The 23,517-nt window shown below is 42.5% G+C and overlaps 1 protein-coding gene across 1 annotated transcript in view; it reads right to left on the minus strand.

Annotated features, from left to right (window-relative positions):
* adgrv1 (adhesion G protein-coupled receptor V1) overlaps positions 1-23,517 on the minus strand; it is a 106,689-nt gene that overhangs the window by 50,060 nt on the left and 33,112 nt on the right. Inside the window, exons 27-80 of the mRNA XM_068703403.1 lie at positions 23,356-23,436; positions 22,420-22,559; positions 21,905-22,270; positions 21,488-21,731; positions 21,179-21,394; positions 20,859-21,074; positions 20,533-20,777; positions 20,249-20,430; positions 19,625-20,123; positions 19,219-19,528; positions 18,874-19,083; positions 18,344-18,474; positions 18,078-18,177; positions 17,788-17,967; positions 17,509-17,672; positions 17,306-17,393; positions 16,253-16,331; positions 16,023-16,161; positions 15,586-15,727; positions 14,701-14,966; positions 14,445-14,620; positions 14,135-14,262; positions 13,803-13,984; positions 13,367-13,513; positions 13,174-13,254; positions 12,756-13,020; positions 11,945-12,067; positions 11,594-11,816; positions 11,288-11,492; positions 10,960-11,106; positions 10,569-10,824; positions 9,839-10,041; positions 8,812-8,988; positions 8,404-8,586; positions 8,100-8,279; positions 7,711-7,875; positions 7,456-7,576; positions 7,176-7,299; positions 6,905-7,043; positions 6,582-6,767; positions 6,219-6,454; positions 5,902-6,035; positions 5,526-5,724; positions 5,058-5,277; positions 4,691-4,930; positions 4,355-4,504; positions 3,681-3,901; positions 3,325-3,604; positions 3,082-3,225; positions 2,277-2,448; positions 1,792-1,933; positions 956-1,524; positions 582-845; positions 49-166 (exon numbers count right to left, since the gene is read on the minus strand). Coding sequence (XP_068559504.1) covers positions 49-166; positions 582-845; positions 956-1,524; positions 1,792-1,933; positions 2,277-2,448; positions 3,082-3,225; positions 3,325-3,604; positions 3,681-3,901; positions 4,355-4,504; positions 4,691-4,930; positions 5,058-5,277; positions 5,526-5,724; positions 5,902-6,035; positions 6,219-6,454; positions 6,582-6,767; positions 6,905-7,043; positions 7,176-7,299; positions 7,456-7,576; positions 7,711-7,875; positions 8,100-8,279; positions 8,404-8,586; positions 8,812-8,988; positions 9,839-10,041; positions 10,569-10,824; positions 10,960-11,106; positions 11,288-11,492; positions 11,594-11,816; positions 11,945-12,067; positions 12,756-13,020; positions 13,174-13,254; positions 13,367-13,513; positions 13,803-13,984; positions 14,135-14,262; positions 14,445-14,620; positions 14,701-14,966; positions 15,586-15,727; positions 16,023-16,161; positions 16,253-16,331; positions 17,306-17,393; positions 17,509-17,672; positions 17,788-17,967; positions 18,078-18,177; positions 18,344-18,474; positions 18,874-19,083; positions 19,219-19,528; positions 19,625-20,123; positions 20,249-20,430; positions 20,533-20,777; positions 20,859-21,074; positions 21,179-21,394; positions 21,488-21,731; positions 21,905-22,270; positions 22,420-22,559; positions 23,356-23,436 — 10,498 coding nt within the window. The remainder of the gene's footprint in view (positions 1-48; positions 167-581; positions 846-955; positions 1,525-1,791; positions 1,934-2,276; positions 2,449-3,081; positions 3,226-3,324; positions 3,605-3,680; positions 3,902-4,354; positions 4,505-4,690; positions 4,931-5,057; positions 5,278-5,525; positions 5,725-5,901; positions 6,036-6,218; positions 6,455-6,581; positions 6,768-6,904; positions 7,044-7,175; positions 7,300-7,455; positions 7,577-7,710; positions 7,876-8,099; positions 8,280-8,403; positions 8,587-8,811; positions 8,989-9,838; positions 10,042-10,568; positions 10,825-10,959; positions 11,107-11,287; positions 11,493-11,593; positions 11,817-11,944; positions 12,068-12,755; positions 13,021-13,173; positions 13,255-13,366; positions 13,514-13,802; positions 13,985-14,134; positions 14,263-14,444; positions 14,621-14,700; positions 14,967-15,585; positions 15,728-16,022; positions 16,162-16,252; positions 16,332-17,305; positions 17,394-17,508; positions 17,673-17,787; positions 17,968-18,077; positions 18,178-18,343; positions 18,475-18,873; positions 19,084-19,218; positions 19,529-19,624; positions 20,124-20,248; positions 20,431-20,532; positions 20,778-20,858; positions 21,075-21,178; positions 21,395-21,487; positions 21,732-21,904; positions 22,271-22,419; positions 22,560-23,355; positions 23,437-23,517) is intronic.

Here is a 23,517-nt window from a genome sequence, read left to right on the forward strand (position 1 = left end):
TCTCAACTTTTGTCCAAAAAGGTTTAAAAAAGTGTGTTGTTTTATTACCTGTTTTCCTGTCTCTGAAGATAGAGGAGGGCAGTTCTGTTCACCGAATCCTCATCCAGAACTTGGCCCAGCAGAGAATTAAGACTAAACCCTACAATGCCGTTATGGAAGTCACTCCCTGGTGTGGATAGAGGCAAGGATAAAGAGAACAAAACAGAAACAAAGTACAAATTAATTACATTAGTATAATGATGTATTTTGTAATGAATCATACATGCAAAATAATCAAATGATCTGCCCACTGCAGTGATTATGTGAGAAGTGAGGACCAAAATAGAAGCTGGAGACTAATTTAGCAGTGACCTTATGCAAGTGAAACCGGAGAAGAACATTGAATCACTCATTGAGATAACAAACATCTCTGCGGGTCAATTTGATTAATCTATGAACATAATAAGATAGAGTCCAGAATACAAACAAATAAATAAATATGTTGCAACACACTGTGAGCAAAACAGCTATAAATACTATTTATTTTCTTTATCTTAAATTTGAGGCTGACTCAAACAAAGATCTTTAAAAAAATATTTTACCAAGGATAGTGATCTTGGCAAAAGCTCCAAAGCCCTGGTATGGACTGTCTGTTATCTGTGCTCCTCCCTCTGGATCACTGAGGTAAATGAAGAATACTTCCTGTCCCTCTGGCTCGGGGTCATCCAGGATGAAGAGGATAATCTCTGTCTCATTCTGACCAGCTTGAAATGACACTATGGTGGACTCCAAGCGGAAGTCCTGTTCCTCCTTTGCAAGGGTCCCAACAGGGTCCAGAGTGAAGGGAAGAGATGTTGTACTTCCATCTGGATAACAGTGCACAGCGACACAACTTAAAACAAAACTGTAAATATCACAGTAAATGACAATATAGTACAATGGAGAATTAAGTCAGTGCTACAAAACCAACACACACCTCCATATGCTCGAACCCGAACCCTCACAGCCCCAGCCACACTGTCGGACCTGCGGACCCTCAGAACTACCCATTGCTCTTGCTGGGTCTCATCATCCCTGTCTTCAGGTATTTGGACCAGTCCAGGTCCAATACTCAGCACTCCTCCGGTCACATCACTAGCTTGAATGGTGACAGTAGCCACACTGTGCTGAAGGTTGAGGCGAGGAGACGTATCTGCCCAAGCTAAGTCTGGTGTAAGGACTTGAACATCTGTAAGGTTGACATGAAAGTTCTCATCAGCCTCTGAGAGCGAGTCGTCAAGTATTGAAAGGCGGAAGGAAGTGTTGGTTTGGAGAGGTGAGTCAAAGACCAAACGGCCATCTGGCACTGCAATAAAGTCCTCTCCTGCTGCTGCGCTGCCAGCTACTGTTGTATAGGACAGGTGGGTGCTGTTGCTACGAGAACCGTAGAGTCTCTGAACATAAAGTGTGATCATCTGGATGTCCTCTGCAATCACCAACTGGCGGGAATCGGGGGCAAACTGGTAGATTCCCAATGGCTCCACTTCTGTTACAGTAAATCCTGACCTGTACAGGAAGACAGACGTTACAGTGAGCCTGCATTTGACATAGACAAATATATGAATTGTATTCATGATTTAAATGGAAACGTTAGGAAATTGTCCATAGGGTGCTGGAATAATAAGCAAAGGAAATTGAAGGAGCAGTACATACAGAAAAAAAGATGTTACATACATAAACGCTATGCTCCTGCTCTGTAGCTAACTACTGTAACATGCAGAAGGTTTTCAAGTTAAAGTGTATTTACTCTACTAAAACTTCAGAAACCATTACCTGAGCTTGACAGTACTCGCTGGAGAAGTGCTGGAGGTAGCAGCAGTGAGGTGTATAGCATAGGAAGCCGGCTCAGATGCATCAGCAACAGCTGTCAGAGAAATGGCTTTAGTCTTCTCTCCATGGACCAGGGTCAGTGAGCCTGAATATAAGGAAAGTAGCACATTACCAACATTAAGAATGCAGGCTGTTAGTCCATGTTAGCCTGAACACCAAATTGCAAGTGTTTGGTCTGCAGGAAAAGATAAGTATATACTTGTAGGATAGTTCATTCTATCAGTGATTGGGTAACTGCCTTCCAGGTATAACAAAAGGGTATTCATGATTATTAAAAGGAAAGTCATACATGGCTAACATTCGAAACAGCTGCGAATTATATCAAATCATTGATTGAAGGAAATAATGCAAGTGGTTTGATATAATGTGTGAGTATACACTGCTATTATTCAGTTTTTCAAAGATCATTCCCTCTATGGGTGTTTTACCTGAACGTGGGGCGATAGCTCCTAGACTGAGCCCGGGCGGAGCTTGTTCTGAAGGATACCCAGCTTTCCACTGCACCCTGACGTCTCCAAACAACCCTCTTCGTGTCACCTTTGCTTCACATGCCCCTGTTTCAATACTTGAAACCTGCAGAGCCAGAGAGGCAAAGCCAACCTGCGCAACATATGTGAGAGAAGACGTTAATTATGCTGTTATCTTGTTGCCTCATTTACCATTAAAGCTCCAGTTGGTAACTATAATAAAAATAACTTTATGTCATATGTGTTCAAACTGTCACCATATCCTGACAGTAGTACACGAGACAGATAATCTGTGATGGGGTTCTTCTGTCTCCTTTTAATGCTCTTAATGCCATTTTCAAGATTCAGCAAAGACGCTTGTGAACTAAGACCAAACGGTCAAACTAGGCAGCGCTGATCAAATATGAATCAAGATTCTGTTACCGAATTACTTCTTTTCTTACCTCAAATGCTTTCAGGAACATATTTTAGTGTACCATTTAGCTGTAAAATGAGAAAGTGAGTCTTGGAAAATGCCATTTGAAGCACTAATAGGAGGCAGAGTTTTTTTTTGACAGTTTATCTGTTATATGAAAGTGAGAGGCAAGAGACTCTAGAGTGTAAGGGTGCAATAGATCCCAGCCTGTCACCTAGTGGCAGAGAAATACATAAATAACCAGATGTTTATTGATCCTTATAGAGATCTCCAACAACAATTAAAAAATAATTTCTCCTTCACAGATAAATCATGTACAAAACAAAACAAAAAAAAACAACCACAACTCACCTCTGAGCTGGCAGCTTCTTCAGGCACAGTCACCGTAGCAATGCTGGCCTCATGAAGGAGGCGAGGCCGAGAGCCGAGGATAGGACTGACTAGTCTAACATCAGTCAGCTCTGCTGTGAAGCTCTCACCCACTGACAAAAACACCTACAGAGAGAAAAGCAAGAAAACAAGTGTTAAAAATAACATACACTAAGGTATTTCGAAAAGGTTTGCATGTCTTTGCACAAGCCTGCTCATCATTACCTGACTGCTGATGGTCACAGTGATAGAACTGAAGGTCAGTCCCTCTCTCAAGAACAGCCTTCCTTCAGCTTGTCCTCCCAGTATTTCCTTGATGTCCATAATTTCATCCATCCTTCCACTGATCCTATAGCCCACACTAGCATTGCCAAACAGCCCGGCATGTCGTGTCACATTCATAACCAGAGCTCTGGTGACCTGAGACTCTGACCCCACTATCATAATGGACTGCTGGTCAGGGTTCAGGGAAAAGACACCGTGGGGCTCATCGTTAGCACGTACCCTAAGGGTGAGAGAGGAAGATTCATTTCACAGTAATTCAAATTTAGACTATTTACCTGGAAGTCAATATGACAAACCTGATACGCGTCCTGATCAGGTTTTGGTTGGCATCAAGAGTGGCACCACCCTCCACAGCCGTGAGCTGGACAGTGTAGAGCTCCTCTAGCTCTGGCACTGTATCAGGCATCAGGCTGAGGACAATTTCTGCATCCCTTTGGCCTTCCAGGATCATCACTGAGCCACCTAAGGCTAGGAAGTCACCTGCTATATCAAAATCACTCTGTATCTGCCAACGCACCTGAGGTGTGAGAGAAAGTAGGGTTGTGTTTAAACTTTAACAGTGGCAACAAAGAATTAAATTCAGTTAGTTTAGGCAGAATGAGTAGTATATGTCTGTCCAGTTTGTCTGACGCTCAACGACACCAGAAGCAAAAGCCCCCTGACTGTGGTTAGGGTGCTCGCCAATAGGTGAAAGCAAACCCCACATTCACTCTTGCTTTGGAACGAGCTCTGTCCGCTTGGCTTTTCATCGTGCTATTTCTGTGTTTTTTGAGGCCCTGTGTCCGCCATTTTCGTAGCTTCCTCTTCGATGCCTGCTTACAATCTGGCACCTGGTTGCTACGTTTTTATAGAGGTCAATGCCCAGAAACTGCTGATACAGACCCCGCCACACACTTTTAGTGGATCATATGTGGTGATTGAGAGGGATAAACTTGACAGATTAATTAAATGTATAATAATGAAATCTTACCGTGATGTTACCCATGACACCCTCTCTGCGTGTAATGTACAGGGAAATGTTGAAGGGGCCCTCTGCTTCTGTGGATTCATTGTAGACACGCTCTCGAAGAGCATCCTCGGTAAACTGGACTATACCATTTGGGTCACCAAACTTCTCTATCTGGGAGACAAACACATTAGAAGAGAACACGGGTGAGTAGGGTGCGAAGGGTGCGAAGGGCTACATCCCATTAGATTTCCTACAGCAATAAATGCTTTGGAAATCAAATTCAGATAACTATTTTTCAACAATCTCAACTGATTCATGATGGTGAACTCAACCTTGTGGACTTATACAATCAAGTACCTTCAGTGTTATGGAACCAGCCTGAGGGTCAACATCCAACTCTCCAGACAGAATGCTGAGCTCTACAACAAATGTCTCTTCCACCTCCACTTCCCCATGGGGGAGAATCCGCAGCTCTATGACGCGTGTACCTTCATCTCCATCCCTGAAGAAGAAGGACCCGTTCACAGGCTCTCTAATGTCTTTATTCAATGGAGGAAGGACCTCTCTGCTATTAGGGCCAAAGATGATCCAAGCAACCTGTCAAAAGGTAAAACCAGTTTGAATGAGTTGATGTCCACATAGAAATAACTTATGTGAGTTAACTGCAAGCAACAATTGCTGAGAGAACTGAAGTGGTATAATAAGATGATATTGTTCCTCATACCGTTGCATTGCCCACTAGGCCTCCTGCTCTCTCCAGAACAATACTCAATTTGAGGGTGGAGTTAGGATTGACCAGAGTGATTAGGCTCTCGTTCAGGAAACGAACCACCCCACTTGGAGAGTCACTCTTGGCGATGGTTACTCTGGCAACTTGTTGAGAGCCCAGAACTGCTCCATCCGTAGCTCCAACCAGCAGGACCTCAAATACCTCTGCATATTCACTGGGGGAGACAATTTCAGTGTTAAATTGGAATTCAACAATGTCTTCACTCATAGTTTTGGATTTCAAGTCTGAGCTATTGAATCGTGTGAAATACTAAGTTTCTGATTTTTTCTCCACAACAAAAAGAGGACACCACATAAAGCCAGGGTGTAAAAATGGGTCACTCTATATAAATAGGCATCCTATATAAATAAAAACATTTTAGGAATTGAGCTGGACATGTATTTTAATTATTTCTTCTTTCACCTGTCCAGGTCATCGATAATAGTGACATTGATGTAGCTGGTATTCTGGCCATGGACAAACGTTGCTGAGCCATTATTCAGGATGTAGTCGACGTCAGGGGTTGCACTCAGGCCTCTAGAAGTGAACTGAGCTGAAACCGGTCCATATGAGCCCACTCTCCTTACCACTGGGATCAACACAGTGCCCACATCCTCCTCAACTGTAAGAAAGAGAGTCAGATGGATTTTACATGTAGTGAATCATCTATTAATATATTCTCTGTATCAAATGGTGTCATAGCTAATTTTGTATGACATTTCTATTTACGTGTTTGCCTGGCTTGAACATTTCACATTTTACAAGATAGATTTCAAATTGCCTTTGTTTTGCCTCTTACCTGTAATGTTGACATAATCCTGCCTGAACTCCAGGATACCCTCAGCATTGTCATTCTTTAATATGAGTACAGCAAGAGAAGAGATGTTGCCTATAGCTGGAGGCTGGTCCAGCTGGAGACCTGACACAACAGCACTGACCACCAGAGGGAGACACAGAATGAAGAGTCATTGTCATGAAATCTTTGACAGTCACACCAACACTAAATGAAGGCTTTTGCAATGCCAATTTTATGAATGACCATGACCTGTTGAAGCTATTTTAAACACATCAATCAACAAAGAGGCCAATCTACTCCAATGTATCAAGTTACTTTACCTGACATTGACTAGCTCCACTTTAGTGATGTTGAGGAAGAAAATCTCAGTATCCTCTGCAAGACTGTCATCCTGGATGTGCAGTGTGACTTGTTGTGAGGTCTGGCCTGAAGTAAAGAGTAGTCGTCCTGAAGCTGGAGCAAAGTCCACTCCACTGACTGCTGTGTTCCCTGAGGTCTGATAGGTCACCCACACACTGCCCAGACTGCCTAAGGAGCGATTAACTGTCACATTCACCTGCGGTGAAAGAGAGAAAATCATATGGCCTTGGATTAGGTTTGTATACACAACCTAATTTGTTAATGAGTTTACTCCACCATATAGCAGATCTATATATGTACCAGCCTCATGTTATTGACCTCACCATTCCCTCCTCCTCGAATGCCCTGATCTGGTGCTTGGTGAAGGAGAACAGGCCATAGGGGTTGTCACTGGCCGCCATAATAATCTTGGCATGTTTGGCTATAGAACTGATTTCCATTCCAGCTGTGGCGGAGGTCAGAGTAAGCTGGTACTCACGACGTTCTTCAGGGAGATCATCATCCAGGGCCTGCCATCATGATGGATATGACAGGGACATTTTTACAGAAAGCACATTAAAAGGCATTCTTATGATACATTTTGTTCTGCATATGCCTATACTGCAGTGCATTGGTACATGATTCTACAATTTATATTATTCAGTACCTTCAGAATAATCGTGGCAAAAGACTGTCCGTCTTTCATAGTCACGGTGCCAGAGATCGCTTCAAACTCAGAGACCACAGCTGGAGTGATATTCCAGTACACCTGGACCTCTCCAAAAACACCTGGCCCTCGCACAAGGCTGGGGGATACATACAAATATACAAAAGGAATTTCACATTACAATTTTGATGAATAAACAGAGGCAGTGGAATTTAAAGCACTATCTTGTTTGTCTTCCCAGGTTAGTGATACAATTTGATGTTTATCTCACCTAACCACTGCACTACCATTGTAATCTCCCAGAGGTTCTCCAATAAGGATGTTCCTGGAGGACTCTTCTATTCCAATAATCCCCAGGGCAGCTTTGTCTGCCCTGATAGTTATGGTGGCCATGCCTAGAGCAGTAGATGAAGAGACCATGGTTGGGAAGACAGATGAGGAAGATGGATATGATTATCACATCAATGTAAGACAATCCTGAAAGTCAAAACTTCACATTTCTTCAATCACTTGATGCACTGGCGGGGTGAGGTTTTATCATAAATACTGACCTGTTAAGGGGTCAATGACAGCTCCACTCTCAGCAGGAAACAGCCGAACAGTGAAATGCTCATCTCCTTCCAGTGCTGTGTCAGCAAGGGCTCTAATCATAAACGACTTCATAGATTCAGCCTGGGAGGTATGGAAAGTATAGCAGACTTCATGAAGCAACGTACAAGACGGCACATAAAGGTAAAAGATGGAGTATTGTCCAATGTTATTATTACAATATGTGGGATAGTGACTCCACTTCTTTCAAACTGTACCTCAGTGAAGACAAGAGTTCCATTGAAAGGTGAGAGGTCATCTGTAGCCTGGTCTTGCAGCTGCCACCCCAAAGTCACTGACCCTTCGCCTCCTGGACTACGCAGCACTGATAGTGTCGCCACAGCAGCAGGATCATCCACAAACTCTGGCTCGCTGACAGTAACCTAAGAGGGGATTGAGTAAGATAATTATTTCTGAAACGGAAAAAGTACAATAAATAAAAATGAATAGGTCGTTATAGATAAGTTGAGAATCACTGTGAATCATTAGAGGGATTTGAGGTGATGTTAAGTATGTAAGTGAGGTAAGTTTGTTTAAGTCCTGGTGGACCACAAATCTGTTGATGGAGAAAGTGTCCCAAAGTATACAGTAAGTCTTTTAAAATCACCTCTAGTTCCTGAAATCCAAATCGCCCGAGAGGGGAGTCATTGGGTGGAATGCTGATAGTAACAGAGGTAGCTTCTCCCAGTCGAGCACCACCAATCACACGCAGTAAATTCACTCTGAAGGTCTCCAAAGTCTCCACCCGTTCGTCATCCGAGATGGTGATGGCAATTGCAGCATTACTCTAAAAATCAGTCAAGTGAAACACAAGCTAACAACCTGAAATAGCCTGTGGGCAGCTTCACATCATGGCTTGATGTAATATCAAAGGCAGGTTGATTTCAAATAAAGACAATTCATCCATTTACCTGCCCATCTTGAAAGGTGATGTTCCCAAATGAGGGGCTGAAATCGTTAAGATCAGCAGTGACTGGCTGAGCCTCCCAGTAGATGACCAGTCTTCCAGTTGTACCGGCGAGTCGCACCACTGACAGATGGAGGATGTTGTCTGGTGGGGGAATTTCATATGCCAGCACGCGTCCAGTGATATCCTGGACAAAAAATTAGGGAATAATGTTTAATTAGGACTGAATATTATTAAGAATATGTGTCTATATTGCATCAGTTGAGAAGTAGCTTCTGATGGGGCTCTGTAGGTTTCAAAACCAGAGGTTTGCAAACTGCATCAAAGATGGAAATTATTATATCATCATTAAGATTGCATCTCTATCATGTTCATGTCCAAGTCACTATCACAGAGATGACCCTGTGCTCACCTCAGACACATTGAACTGCAGAATCCCTCGAGGGTCATCATTCTCCTGGATGGTGACCTCTGCTACTTCCATACCAGGCCTCTTCACACTGGGCTGCCCTGCTCCCATTGACCCTTTAACTAGCTCCACACTGGTGATATTTACCAGGAAACTCTCTGCCAGCTCTGGAACGTCATCCTTAGAAAACACACATGTACATATACAGTTCACTGAGTAATGGAAAAAACATACATGCTCTCTCTCTATCATAGAAATGCATTCAGAATTTATATGAGCTGATAAGGCAGTATTCATGTTGAATGTGGGCAGTGCCAAGTGGTGTCAACTACACAGTGCTATGCTATGGATTGAGACTCTGACTTCTGCATTGAAAGTTCATCAAAGTTGAACTTCACGCAATATGAATTTGCTTCGCCACTGGAGGCTTTTATCTAAGAAAGCAATTACAAAGAAAAGAGTGACTGATACTGACTTAAATGCAATTAATCTCCTATCTGAGATTCAAAGTAATAGATGTTTTTGCACGATCGCAGCCACAATTTTATTTTAAAAGTTCCACATTCATGCCCATTTAGAGGTTATGCAGATCGACTCCTGTTTCTTGCTTTCAGGATAAAACATGCAAACTGTAACCAGACTGTGTCCCAAGACTAGCCTTTATAGGTGTGTGTAGGCTGTTGCATCTGGCATTTAAAGGCTAGCGTTCGAACAGTCACAGGGCTGATTATCCTGAAGGCAACAAACAGGAGTAGATCTGCATAACCAGTCTGAATGGGCGTGAGTGTGGGAGGTGTAAAATTGTGGAAGAAAATCTATTATCCCTTATCTCAGATGGGAGATTGACTGCATTTTAAGTTTGTATGCTCTCAGTCGTTTTTTTTTTATACTTGCTGTCTTGGTTTTACATGTTTAGTAGACAAATAAACTCTTATGTTGGGAGAAGTAAAACATGTCCTATTCCTGACATATTCTTCTTTACTCAAGTAAATTTCATTAACTTCTCTATTACTCAGCACTGTCTCCTCACCGGTAGGATTGTGACAGTGACAAGGGCCACTGTAGCACCATTTATCATGATGATGGTGTTGTCTTTGGAAGTGTAGTCCTGTCCTGCAGTGGCCTGGTTGGATGGGGGCTGGTACAGGGCCGGCCTGGTCTGGTAATGGATTTCCACCTCACCTGAAGAGCCCTGCTCCCTAACTATAGAGAGAGTCACATTGACTGGAACCCCTGTGAGTATGGAGAAAAAACAATGTTAAACACAGCACAAGATTATATTTCTAAGACCTGTCATGTCATGGAAGATTGCAATAACAACCTAAATCAGTAAAAATCCTGTAAAGTTAAGCTGAATAATACATGAAGGGAAGTATAAAGGTATGATACTCCACTACTTGGACTTTTCTGACATTTAGGGCTGGCCTCTAACACGATCAAGACAAATCCAAATTACTTAACATGCTGGAAATCACTGCAGATTGCCTTGACAGTAAATCTCAAAGTGTGTTTACTGCAAACGCTACTTGCGAAACCTCATGCAAAAAAAAGAATGATTGGTATTCAGCAACCAACTAAACTTACAGCAACTATTTTTGGAACAGAGAGAAAGCTACATTTTGGGACATCTTCGAAAAGCTTAGACCTAATTTCAATTTATTACAGTAAATAAGTCTCCTCTGCACTGTGATCCAGTAAAAACACACATTACAAATCATCACTAATTTATTTATTTCCTGCGACATAAATTGTACTCTTACTCTGTGGTTCTTGTGTTAGTGTAAATTGGGAGTCCAGATGCCATCCAATCACCCCATAGGGAGAACCATTTGGTAGGATTGTGAGTAGAGCTTGTGCCCGCTGCTTGTCAATAACTGCAGCCTGTCGCAAGTCCTGCAGCCCCACAGTGGTGACATCCACAAGGGTGATGGTGACACTCTCTCTCAGCTCTGGGACACCATCTGCTATCACAGTCAGTGAGATGATGGCCACCGACTGTCCCTCTGAAAATGTTACCTACAGATATGAAAACACATTTTAACTTGCAGGAATTTGTTATGTATAATCTATAATTTTGCCATTGTTTATTTTGCTAAGCATTTCATTTTCAAATATGTTGTCAATACATACAGTAATGTCTTAATTACTCACCACTCCTGAAGTGGGGTAAATGTCTGCCAGACTGCCATTGGCGGCCCAGTGAACGGTCAGTCTGCCAAAAGTCCCTCTTTTCCTCTCCATACTGAGAGAAATCAGATTATTTTGCTCCAACTCCTCTACCTCCACGTATAGAGAGTTCTGCAAAGAGGTAATGACAGTATATTTCCATATTCCAATAGCTTGTGGTAATGCTTAATATGCCATTTAAATTATGCTAATATGGTGTAAGTACATTGACGTTTAACAAAATGGCTGTAATTAAATTACTACTTATGGACAAATGCAGATGGCTGTCTAAAGTCTATGTTTATCTGTTTACCTGAGCAAAGCCGATGACTCCATGGGCATCGTCGTTGGTTGGGACAATGACAGTCACCTGACCACCAAATCCAATCTCAGCACCGCCCTTTGGATTCTTCAGACTGACCTGGAAGTACTCCTGCTCCTCAGGGATGTCATCATCTATGATGTTCACTGCTATCTGTAGCTCGCTGTCACCTGGTGCAAAGTGCAACTTCCCGAAACTGAATGTGAGAAATTAAAGAAAATGCAACATGATTTATTTAACTTTCAGGATTTGCTTTTCTGGGTAAGACCTGGCATTTCTGTGAAACAATTTGGGTACCTGGGTATGAAATCAGACTGATTGGAGACAGAAGTGAATTCATAAACAGTGGAGCTATTCTCCTCAGTAGAAGCCAAGAGGGTCTTGTTGGTGTTGAGGGATGGGACCACGAGAGAGAAAAAGCTAATGGCTGGAGGGGCCCTCAGGATCATGGTAAGCAGGTTGACATCAGATCTCCAGGAGTAGAGTGACGAGCCATTTCTTCCAGCTAGCAAGACATAAGCTATGAGGAAGAAAAATATTTAATTAAGTTGTCTGGCCAATTGATAAAAGTACAAACACAACTAAATAATAAAAATGAAAAAGCTACTTTTACAAACACATAAAGCAGTTCATGACATGTATGCTTACTGATGCCAGAAGAAGACGTGAAGGGGTGTATAGAGGTGAGGCCTGGATGAGGAATGGACTGATAAAGCTGTGGTGAAGGCTGTCCTGAGCTCCATTGTAATACCACACAGGATGGAGAAGGACCTAGAGAAAGATACAGGAATGCACTGAAAAACACATTGATTTATGTTCTTTCATGCTAGAATAGCATGTTTATGTAAAGTGAGGGCTGGTTTGACTGACACACCCAAGACTGACAAATTACAACCTCTCAGTCCCTCTGTGGCTCTGCTCTGCTCCACACTAAGGCCTTTCCCGTAAACCCGCAACAGGTCCGAACCAGGAAAATTCACCACTTTTGCAGACTCAGAGGGATTATGTCTCATCAAAATATACAGAGCGTAGTATAAATATATGATCTGGCCTACATTGCACATTTTGTCATCAAACAGACAACAGAACAAGGCTGTTTTGTCTGAAACAGTTTCTGTGTGTCTTCTAAAGTATCACTGATTTGTTTGTACTATCCTAACCAACATCTAACCACTGCAAAATCCACTAGAAAGTACACTTAAGAGTAGAACCAGAGAAAATAGTATCTCATTATTGCAAAAACACAACTATCTTCTAAGAATACCGTAGATTAAGTGCACTTGTCTCCAATTTTAGGCCACTTTCAAATATGTAATCTTGGCACCATATCCTTTGAAAAAACATACAAAAACAAACAAACACAACTCATCTAATTAAATGTACTAATATTGTTTAACACATCAGTTAACTGATAACATAATTCATTAATATTATGTGACTTCAAAGCAAGACAGGTCACCTTCAATAACAACCAACAGGAGAGTGTCCTCTGTTCTGGTGTTGATTGGCTCCACGTGAATGGCTCTGCCAGTGAGTAGGAGAGGCTGTGGATTCTGAAATCTCCCATTGGTCCATTGAAGCAGGAGGCAGCTGACAGTCTGTCTGTCTATGCACACTAACAGGTAGGGAACAGCGGCGCGAGTGAATGGAGTTACACTGAGGATGTTCTCTTCGAAGTCAAGAGTCTGGAGGAGGGTGAAGGAGCCTCCCGCCCAAACAAAAATCTGTGGCATGAAACAAACAAAATAACAAAACTTTTGAGTACAGTCGTGTAAGGCTTAATTGACATTTCTCCAATGAGAAGTCTTAACCTGCTTTTAATGATCTTGACATAAATGCAAACAATTAAAAATGTGTCCAAACACCTGCACACTCACCTGGCTTGATGCTATTAGATAATCTCTGCCTTCAGTGGAGAAGTGTTTCACATCCAGAGTTTCAACTGCTAAGGTTTGCTCCTAAAAAAAACAGATTGCCTCAAATCATTTGAAAATGATACAAGACAACACTACAGTGTTAAAGTAACATACAAAAACTTGATGTTAATGACATGATTGGGTTTGTACTTACCAATGTGATATTGAGGTCCATTTGCAATTTGAAGATGCTGAGGTTGGTAGCAGGGTAAAAAGGAGGACCACTATGTGTAATTCCTATGTAGGTAGAGCCATTCACTGCAAACCCCACACAAGAGCTTGGGTCCTGAATCCTAACAGACTGCAATGACCAAAAGAGAGAGAGAGAGAGAGAGAGAGAGAGAGAGAGAGAGAGAGAGAGAGAGAGAGAGAGAGAGACAGAGAGAGACAGAGAGAGAGAGAGAGAGAGAGAGAGAGAGAGAGAGAGAGAGAGAGAGAGAGAGAGATTTTTATGCTCACAATGTAATTTGCCGTAAATTAGTTTGGGGCTCACTGCTAATCGATTTCCTCCTGAATTTCAATCTTGAGTATATGTCTTTACAGTAGGTTCTTCATGTGCCTTTTGAGAGACAGTGCTGTTGTTAGCCTACCTCTACTGCCACAAAAAACCCCTGCCACCGATAAAGAGTGGCCAAGGTGTGGGAGGATCCAACAATGGGCCTCCTATCCAGCCTCATGACCAGGATGGAAGGCCCTTCAGGAAGGGAGCACCAAGAAGAGGTGGGGTTGTCCTCAAAGCTCTGGTACACACCCATCACTGGGAGGTGACCCTCTAGAAGAAAAAAATAATTAAAAAAGGAATCACATTTGCATGTTTACTTGAATGAAATGGGGATTAAAGGAACAACAGAAGAAAGGAGGGACATTCATGAGTGTTCAGGAAGTTGGGGTGACTTTTAATTAAGACATTTATTGGTCTCACTAGAGGCAATAGCTGTGTCTGATTGCATCTCCCATTCCACACTGACAGATGACTCCAGACCATTACTGCGAGACACGGTGAGGAAGACTGCTATGCCACCTTCATCAGCAATCACTTCTGTGTTAGTTCTGTACAGAAAACACACATAGAATAAGATCACACAAACACAGTTATGCATGAGGTTTTGTATGTTTGTGTGTGCCCTTTTGATTGGTACACATTTCACAGCTACGCATATAAATAGCATTGTATACTGCAAGTGTTTATGATATTCCAAGTTTCAGATTCTTTAGTACATCTGTATTGAGACCTGTTGATAGTAGGTCCAATGCGGAACAAGCCAGAGGGAGCTAAGTTCTCCAAGACGGTGATGAGAGTTTTGAGTTGGTCACCCATCCGTGCACCTCCTGTTGGGCTGGACAAGGTCACTGTGAAGGTTTCATTCACTTCAGGCTCAGCATCCAGTACTGCCCATATCTCCAGCATCTGAAATACAATAGAATATCCATGTTTTCTGATGTATGTGTGTGAATGCTGTTAGCCACAAAAAATCTATTTTCCCTCACCTTAAATCTGTCTCCATCCTCAAGCACCACAAACCCTTGTGCTGGCATCAAATCGCCCTCTGCTAGACTGCCGTTGGCATCAGTAATGGTAAACTGAACAGTCACAGTACCAAATGTGCCTTTCTCAGGGTTCCTAATCACATAAAGCGTTGCCACACTCTCACTCAGCCCAGACACAGATGTCGGCTCCCTCAATAATAAATGCTCGCTGGTGTTAAATGAAATGACACCATGTCCATCATCACTGGCCAGGATATTCACGGTGGCTATAAGAAAACAGAAACATGTAGTTTAGGAAGATAATATCATAGTAACTAAATTGGAGATTCTATTCTCTACCACCATATTACACAGTTTTCACTTTTTGTTGTATGGTGTTTCAGTTTCTTTGACAGACAGGACCCAAAGGAAAGGTATAGTACACAATCTTGTATCATTGTGTATGATTTATTGTTCCATTGTAAAGAATGCAGTCAAATAAGCAATATTACACAACAAAGTGTTCTAATGTAACCTGATGTTATGTAAATGACAGATAGAGTAGAGGCCTCCACTCAGTCTGTTGTTTCGTATACCAGGTCACCTTGTTGTTTACTCTTACCTTTATTGAATTTTTTATTCTCTATGACCCCAACTGGGCTATTCTTCCAAGTGTCATCCAATATAAAAACATCTCTTGAACATTAACAACGGAGTACAACAATTGATGATACAAGACCTTTTTTTATCTCACATGTTGTTAGATCTCCATTAAATTCTGACCATGAATTTCACATTGTGTATTTTAACTGAATATGTACTGGAAGGGCATGTTTCACTGTCTTATGTTGTTTTACTCAGGAATTTCAGAAATGCTATTGTATTCTATTCTGCCCTCATATCTACCTGTGGTATTAGCTCCCAGCTCCAGCCCAGGGGAAGGCTCAGACAGGATGAGCTGGAATCTCTCAGCTCCCTCTGGAATGGCGTCATCGATGATCTGCACTTCTACAAACTTATGCCTTTCGCCATCAACAAAATGGAGCATCTGTGTGAACAAAGGGGTTTTTTTTTGTTTAAAAACTTCATGCTGATACTTGTCTGTGACAACTCTCAGTCACTCAGTGGAGTGGCCAAATCAGGGGCAACTGGACTTGCTTAAGAAACTTGAAAACCTTTTGGCTCTCATCAAATCTCATCATCTTCCAGTCCTTTTGGATGAAAAGCGAAATGACCCCCCTGGATATTCATGCTACTGCTAGTACCATATGATGTACTGTGTAAGTATGTATGTGTGGGTCTGTGATTTTGTGAGTAATGTTTGAATACTAAGCATGGCTGACCGTTTCACTGGTGTTATAGTCCAGTCCCTGTTGAGCTTCTAGGTTCTGAGCATAGAAGAAGAGAGAGACATTTCCATATGTCCCCTTGTTCCTGTAAGCCACTAGAGTCAGTACTCCTATTGTTTCATTCACTTCAAACCTGGAAACCAGAACATATTTGCATGAGAAACACAATTAGAGCATGTACAATTCAACATAAGAAATGTGTTATTTGTGGGTGCATTTCTTACATAGTGTTTGTCCATTCAATGACTCCTCTAATTCCATCATTAGCAGCAATGCTAATCTCTGCCACCAAACCCTGGGTGTCTGAGGACATAACATCATACAATAAGAAAACATATGATGACCTTAATGCTGTAAATTGTTTACTGTGACTTCAGGGCTGTAACTGCAGCACAAGCACAAACAGAAAGATATGCAAGAGGAAACTGTAGAGAATCTAACTTCCGTCATGGCACATTTGAGCGAAAGATTACAGCTAAGAAGCATCTCCTGTAAGTGGCTTGGGAGGCTGATCAGCAAAGTCTTTTGGGTGGACCAATTTATGACCCCCTGAATAGTCTGCTCCCAGTCACTTTATGGCCAAGACACTGGGAGGCCAGCTATGGGTTTAGTTTGGCGTTCTCTTTCTTCACCCCAAAGTGCTACTCAGCTCCCACCAAATCCCCAGGCTTTCTCAATCATAGAAAACATCAATCTCCCCATCCAAGCCACATAATGACTGCTGCCAAAAGAGCGGCCGTGTGTTTACTGTGTGTCTCCACGCAGAAGTACGATGGTATTCTGGGAGCCTGCAACTGTGTCTGTAGTATTCTGTCTACTCATCACTTTCTAAAGTTACTCATTCATAAATCAAACAGTGGTTTGTGATTATGCAAAAGCAGTAGCAGTAACTACCAAGCTTTTCCATGGTGCATCTTGACAGTCAACTACAATGTTGTCGTTTAATGTACCATACAGGAGTATTGTACATCAAACTACATGACACTTTAAGCTTGAGAACACATGGATGTATATTTTACCTGGCAATTTGCAATATACAACTTCTACTCATCAACCAGAGAAAATTATGAGAAATTGTTAAGAGGAAAGAAGAGGAGAGATTTCATGAACACAGCCTATACATTTTTTTTTTAAATAAATAAAAAAAGAAACAATGACAGGAATTACCAAATGATGTTATTTGACACTATAATAGCACAACTGTCTACGATGACCAAAGGTGATAGAACAAATTTAGTAACGATAGATCAGCTCTACGCTGCTAAATTTATCCATACCTAGTTTGGGAACAGTGGCAAGAGTTGTGATGAGTACTGCTGATGTTATGTTGACCAAGAAGAACTCCTGCACCTCAGGAATGTTGTCCTAATAAAAGAATGTAAAAATAAAAGCTTTAAAATTCCAGATTCAAACAAATCCACATCACGGAAGTAGAGCTTGCGGAGAACAAATGACAGAAAGCAAGAAAGCCAAGGTTTACCTCCAGTATGATGACAGGGATGGCGACAGAAGTCTGTCCATCCTGAAGGATTACGGAACCAGTACCAGAGATGAAGTCTTGTCCTGGATCAGCGAGAGAACCCTCCACCTGGGACATGTCTTGTAGAGAACCTCTTATAACCTCATAGGTGATATTCACTGCTCCTGTACACAAACATTTAGGTATGATATCAGTTACAATGTAAATAATGGAATTAACTAATTATAAGGGAACCCATTCATTTAGTACAAGTTTTTGTGTTGACACTTAGCCCCTAACCTGAGGCTCCAAACTCTCTATTGACGTAGATGTTTACAGTTCTGTCCCGTTCCTCTGTGGTCACCCGAAGGGATGATGGGGCGAGAGTCAGCAGCCCGTAGGGCTCATCGCTGGTGTCCACAGTAAGCACTGCCTCACTACCCTGAACATCCAGGGTAGCATGACCTGTCACCACAACACCTGTGTGGAAGTCAGGGGAATGTTAATCTGTGTAAGAATTCTGACTAGGGATATTTTGCGGTTTCATGCACTGTTATCGACCACAAAGATACAAGGAGCAGATGCCTTACCAAACGTCTGTATGTTGGACAAGGAAACTTTGTATTCATCTTTGTTCTCTGGTGTGGTATCATCAAGAAGCTGCAGGACTATGGTGTCATTTAGTTCTCCCTGTAGGAAACACCCCCCAAATACATAATTACTGCTAGAGACAGCAAATTACAGCTGTACCGTTTAAGCTCAATAACAATATACTGATCCATGCAAAAGTCTGCATCGCTATACTGTGCAATAAATAAGTTGATAAGATGTTCGATGATCTCCATCTAGTATTTACCTCAGTAAAAAAAAGTGTCCCTGAGGTTTGGGTGAAGGTCAGGTGTACAAGGGGACCTTGTACATTCCAATCGACAGTGACATTACCCAGACCTGGAGCTGTTCTCAACACTAATAAGGACAGCCTTTCACCTGTAACATGAAATATATGTTAAAATATAGGTTTGTAAAGATATATACATTCATGGACTTCTGATGTGAACTGTTTTCTTATGCTGTAGATGACAGTGGAGGCAACTCACAGCCCCTAATTGTATGGCTATTACTCAGGGAGACTTCAATCACTCATGCATACATAATTTAAGACAATGACAGACAACCACAGAACCCACCTGTTGCTACATACTACCATTACTATGAGTACATTCCCTTACGTTTGCACTCATACATAATTAGCAAACATCTCTAGTGACAGGGACAGTGTAAAGGGTTTGGAATGTAAAGTATGTGGGTGATAATGTGCTTGAATATACAGACTGAATAGACTGAATATCGAAAAGTGCTCAGAAATCATCAAAAATAGCTACCCACCTTCTCTGGTGATGACAGAGCGTGAGGCTGGATGAAATCCTACTATCCCAGCCACATTATCGTTAGCCAGTATCACAATGGTTACAGTGTCAGAGTTGGGCAGGATCCTACTTCCTCCCTCCGTATTAACAAGACCAATCATGAGGCTCTCATTGTCCTCTGGCTCAATATCATCTCTGATTAAAATCTCTATTGTCTTCTTTAGATCACCTGTATGCAGAGAGGATAAAGTAAAGACATGCTGTTTTATAGGATTCATTCTGAGAAGATGTTGGCTTTGAAACAATTCTTAATAGAGAATTATAAAAATAAATACTATTGCTGATCGGTGAGTGATCCACATACCATCAAAGACCAGAATTCCTCCAGTACCAGTGAAGTCAGCATCTGGTGTGCCCTTTCCTCCAACAAACCTCCACTCTACAGTGACAGTGCCCAGATTCCCTCCTCTCCTCTCTATAACCAGGGGCACCACAACCATTGGCTCTTCTCGAACCTCTAGATAGAGCCCCTCATTAGTGGTGTTGGGACTGAGGCTGTATATCAAAAATACGCCAAACGCATCTCCATTCATCCCTATAGTGACCACAGCTTTGTCTGGCCGGCCAATCGAGGGCAGGTTCTTCTGCGCCACAGTCAGATTTATCAGCTCCACCTTAAAACAATATAAGGTAAAACATTAAATTTGTTATAAAGTTCAAACAGAAGGCATATAATACAAATTAAACCATAGCTAACACAGGGGTTTTACCTTTAAGATCTGTATGGAGAAGCTCTCATCCATTTCAGGAAATGTATCAGTCAAGATTGGGACTGTGAGGTTGGCGACCCCTGATCCATCTTCCATGAAGGCCCTTTGAGCTGTTACAGGGGTGTAATCACTTCCTGCCACAGCCTGGGCACTGAACAGGACAGCAGCTGCAGTGATGTTTTTTACATATGTCATAACCTGAGATTTAGAGGTCAGCTGGTCAACCCCTGAAGACACCCAAGTGCAGGATGGTGAGGTCACCCCTGATGACAGAGAGAAGGCCTGGCAGGCACGCTCTCTCAGACAGGCAGCAGCACATGCAGCCAAGGGGTCTCTCTGCCCAGTGATGTTAACTGTCCTCAGAGCGGCAGTGGATGGAACACCTGGTTTTGGGAGGTCATAGTACATTAGCAGATTCTGGCCATCAGCCTGAGCCAAGCCAACAATGTCCATCTCCGAAGTGCTGTACACGATCTCCAAGCAACCAAAGTGACCGCCTCTGGAATAAAGGCAATGGGGATGATGGGGAAAAGGCAGCAGACAGGAAGAGGTGAGTACATAAGAGTACATAAAAAACTTCAAATAAGACCATTATTACAGAAGAAAAGCATAATAATAAAGTACCTCCTGCGGACAGTAATATTGGCTCTATAAACTCCCTCCAGTGGCTCCTGAAGGCGGTAAACAGTCTGTTCAAAGTGCACTGTCCCATAGGGATTGTCATTGTCAGGCACTATTATATTAACTGATGTATCAACTCCGAGGCTTCCTCCATTACTGGCACCAATAAGCTCCACTTTAATTATCTAGAAAAGACAGAATGGGATTAATAAACATTGCAACTAAAATTATGGAAAATACTTCAAAGGCTGTATCATGTCACATATTTCCCACTGTCAGCTTCTTGCCTCAGTGATTTCAGGTACATCGTCAGCTAAAATCTCCACCCGGAGCATCTTCATGGTCTCTCCAGGAGCAAATGTAACCTCTCCAGATGTAGGTTGGCTGTCCCCCACTGCTAGTTTACCATTGACAGTGGCCTGCCATTGGACTACCACTGTGCCAATCGTACCAGCATTACGGACTATGGGCAACTTGACCTCCATGGAATTGGACCCTGGTTCCTCTATGGTAACTGGAACGGCTTGGAAGACTACGTAGACATAAAATCAAGAACATTTAGAAAGCGTCAAAATAAGATGAAAAGAACAAATCTTGGATAATGTCTACTAACCAAAGGCACCAAAAGGGTCATCAGAAGGCAGTATGGTGATGATGGCACGCGTGAGTTCCCCCAGGAGAGCTCCACCGGTGGTTTGGTTGATCAGCTCGATGAGAAAGGTCTCCTCTAGCTCAGGGACCACATCATTGATGACATAGATGGGTACAGATTTACTGGACTCCCCCTCTAAGAGGACCACATCTGTGGAGGCTACACTGTAGTCTTCACCTATAGGATTACACACATGCACATGCATATGGACATGGCCTGCCTGCTCACACAAAAATCACAGAGAGAAATATTTAAATCCATGCTCCATGGCCAACACTTACTGACTCTGGCGGTCAAAGGCACTGCTCGGAACTTGACAGATACGTCGGCGAAAATCCCCCCAACACGTGTAACATTTATTATGGGCCCAACGTAGTGCTCAGCTACACTGACGGCAGAAGCTGACAGCTGGAGGATTCCAAAAGCATCGTCGCTGGCCTCCACTATCACCTGGGCAACAATGTCAGCCCTGAGGCCCAGCGAAGGAGAATTAGAAACTGGAAGGAAGAGTAAGAAGATATTTCATCAGTTTAGTATGGTATGATTGAAGTATCATTATATCTAAATCTGTGGGGGTATCAGTATCTTACTGAGCCTCTCCTGCTCTCCTTCAATGAGTTGAACACTGATCAACTTCACAAACACCGACTCATCTCTTTCTGGATCCTCATCATCCAGTACTTGGAGGGTGATGTTTGCTTCACTCTGATTGGCCAAGAACACAACAGAATCCAGGAGGGGAACGAAATCCCGCCCCTCAGTTGCTCGGCCCACCCCAGGGGTTCTGTAAGGTTCCGGATCTGCCTCATTCAGTGTCCCATACGTTACTCGCACCTAGACATATTAAAATGGAAAATGTCATATTATTTATTACATCGACTACATATGAGCATCCGTCATTCTGGTATTTATTTATCAAAAGCCAAAGAAACAGAATCACAGATGGCTTTATTACATAAATTCTATACTTCCAATTAAGTTTAAAAACCTTCTACAAAAGGACCCACCTGACCCATCAGGCCCCTTTGTCGCAGGATGGTGAGGGAGACAGTTGAGTCAGCTTCAGAAAGTCGGACAGACCTTGTTACGTTAGCGAATACAAAAACACCGTAAGGATCGTCGTTGGTGAGCACAGTCAGAGTAGCAGATGTCTGGACACCCAGACGACCATGGGTGACGTTAACCAAAGACACGTTGAAACTCTTGTCCAACTCAGAGATCTCATCCTGGGCCACATTGATGATGATGTTCTCCGACGTCTGACCTACACCAAAGGTGATGTTCCCAAACCTGCTGAGTAGCTCCCCCTCAGAACTCGGGTCAGCCTCCCAGTACACAGTTACATTGGAGAGGTCACCAAAGGCCCGATCCACCTAGGAGAAAAAAAACAAAAAACGTAGCATGATGATGAACAACAAAACTTAACCCTACACTGTGTTTTAAAAAATGTGACTTGTTCATGCAAATATAAGGAAACACGTATCTCTGGGAAATCCTAATTTTACACTAATATGACACTGACCTGCAGGACCACAGAGCTGCGTCCATCTTCAGGCTCTGTCCCATTAACAGACAGGGATTCAGGACTGAACTGAAACACTCCATGGGCATCATCCGATGCAGCGATGGTCACTGTGATGCGGGACGCAACTCCCAAGCTGGCTACACACAAAATACCAAAAATAACCATGTGTTGCTTTTTTAGTGAGCCACTCTGGTTGCATTTCTAAGAGTATCAGTATGAAGTAGATGAAAAAAACCCTATGGAAAGGAATGTAATTGTGACGATCATCTTTTAATCCAACAAGCCAGTGATTTTAATAAAGATAGCCCAATAATAATACACACCTTCTTACCACCAAATAAAGTGATGTTATGGTCAAGAGAATCAGACTGAAATGACAGTGTGTGGGGTTTATGTCAGAATAGGGGACAGTAGCCCATCTTAGTGTAAAACACTGGGGCCTCTGACTACTATTATGTCAACCACTTACCCCTGCTGTCTGTGAAAGGCTATTTGTTTTTCCCACATCCTGTCTCCTTGGGTACTTTTCACAGGGGTCACAGTACAATGTAAATACCACACACAATTAACACACACACACACACACACACACACACACACACACACACACACACACACACACACACACACACACACACACATATATGCGTGTACTGTATATGCACTCAAGACTAAGCTTTCAGAGGAGAGTTGAAATCTTTTTTACAATTCTATCCAACCAGGAAAAATTAAAGAAAGGCAAAGTACTTATTATTATTATTATTACTTTTATTGCTTGTCAGTAGCAGCAGCTGCAGCAGCATGTCACTTGATCCCCAACAGAACTTGACTTTGAGATATGCATATGCTTAGGGGGCGAGAAATTATGTGGGTGTGGGGGTGAAGGAATGGAAAGAAGAGGCAGTTTGGGGAGAGAAGGAGGGGTGTACTTACCATGGTGGTGATAGGATGGAAGAAGGAAGTCAGAGTCACTCTCTCCACTACCACTTCCTTCACTACGTAGAAACTGATCCACTGATGGACCACACACGAGGATCAAGCAAGTGTCACACACGGTTAGAATCACACCGGAGGAGTACAGTAGAGTAGAGATCG

This window comes from Cebidichthys violaceus, unplaced genomic scaffold (genome assembly GCF_023349555.1).
Source record: "Cebidichthys violaceus isolate CVI_PGR_0920_01 unplaced genomic scaffold, fCebVio1.0.p SCAF_9, whole genome shotgun sequence".
Taxonomy (NCBI): domain Eukaryota; kingdom Metazoa; phylum Chordata; class Actinopteri; order Perciformes; family Stichaeidae; genus Cebidichthys; species Cebidichthys violaceus.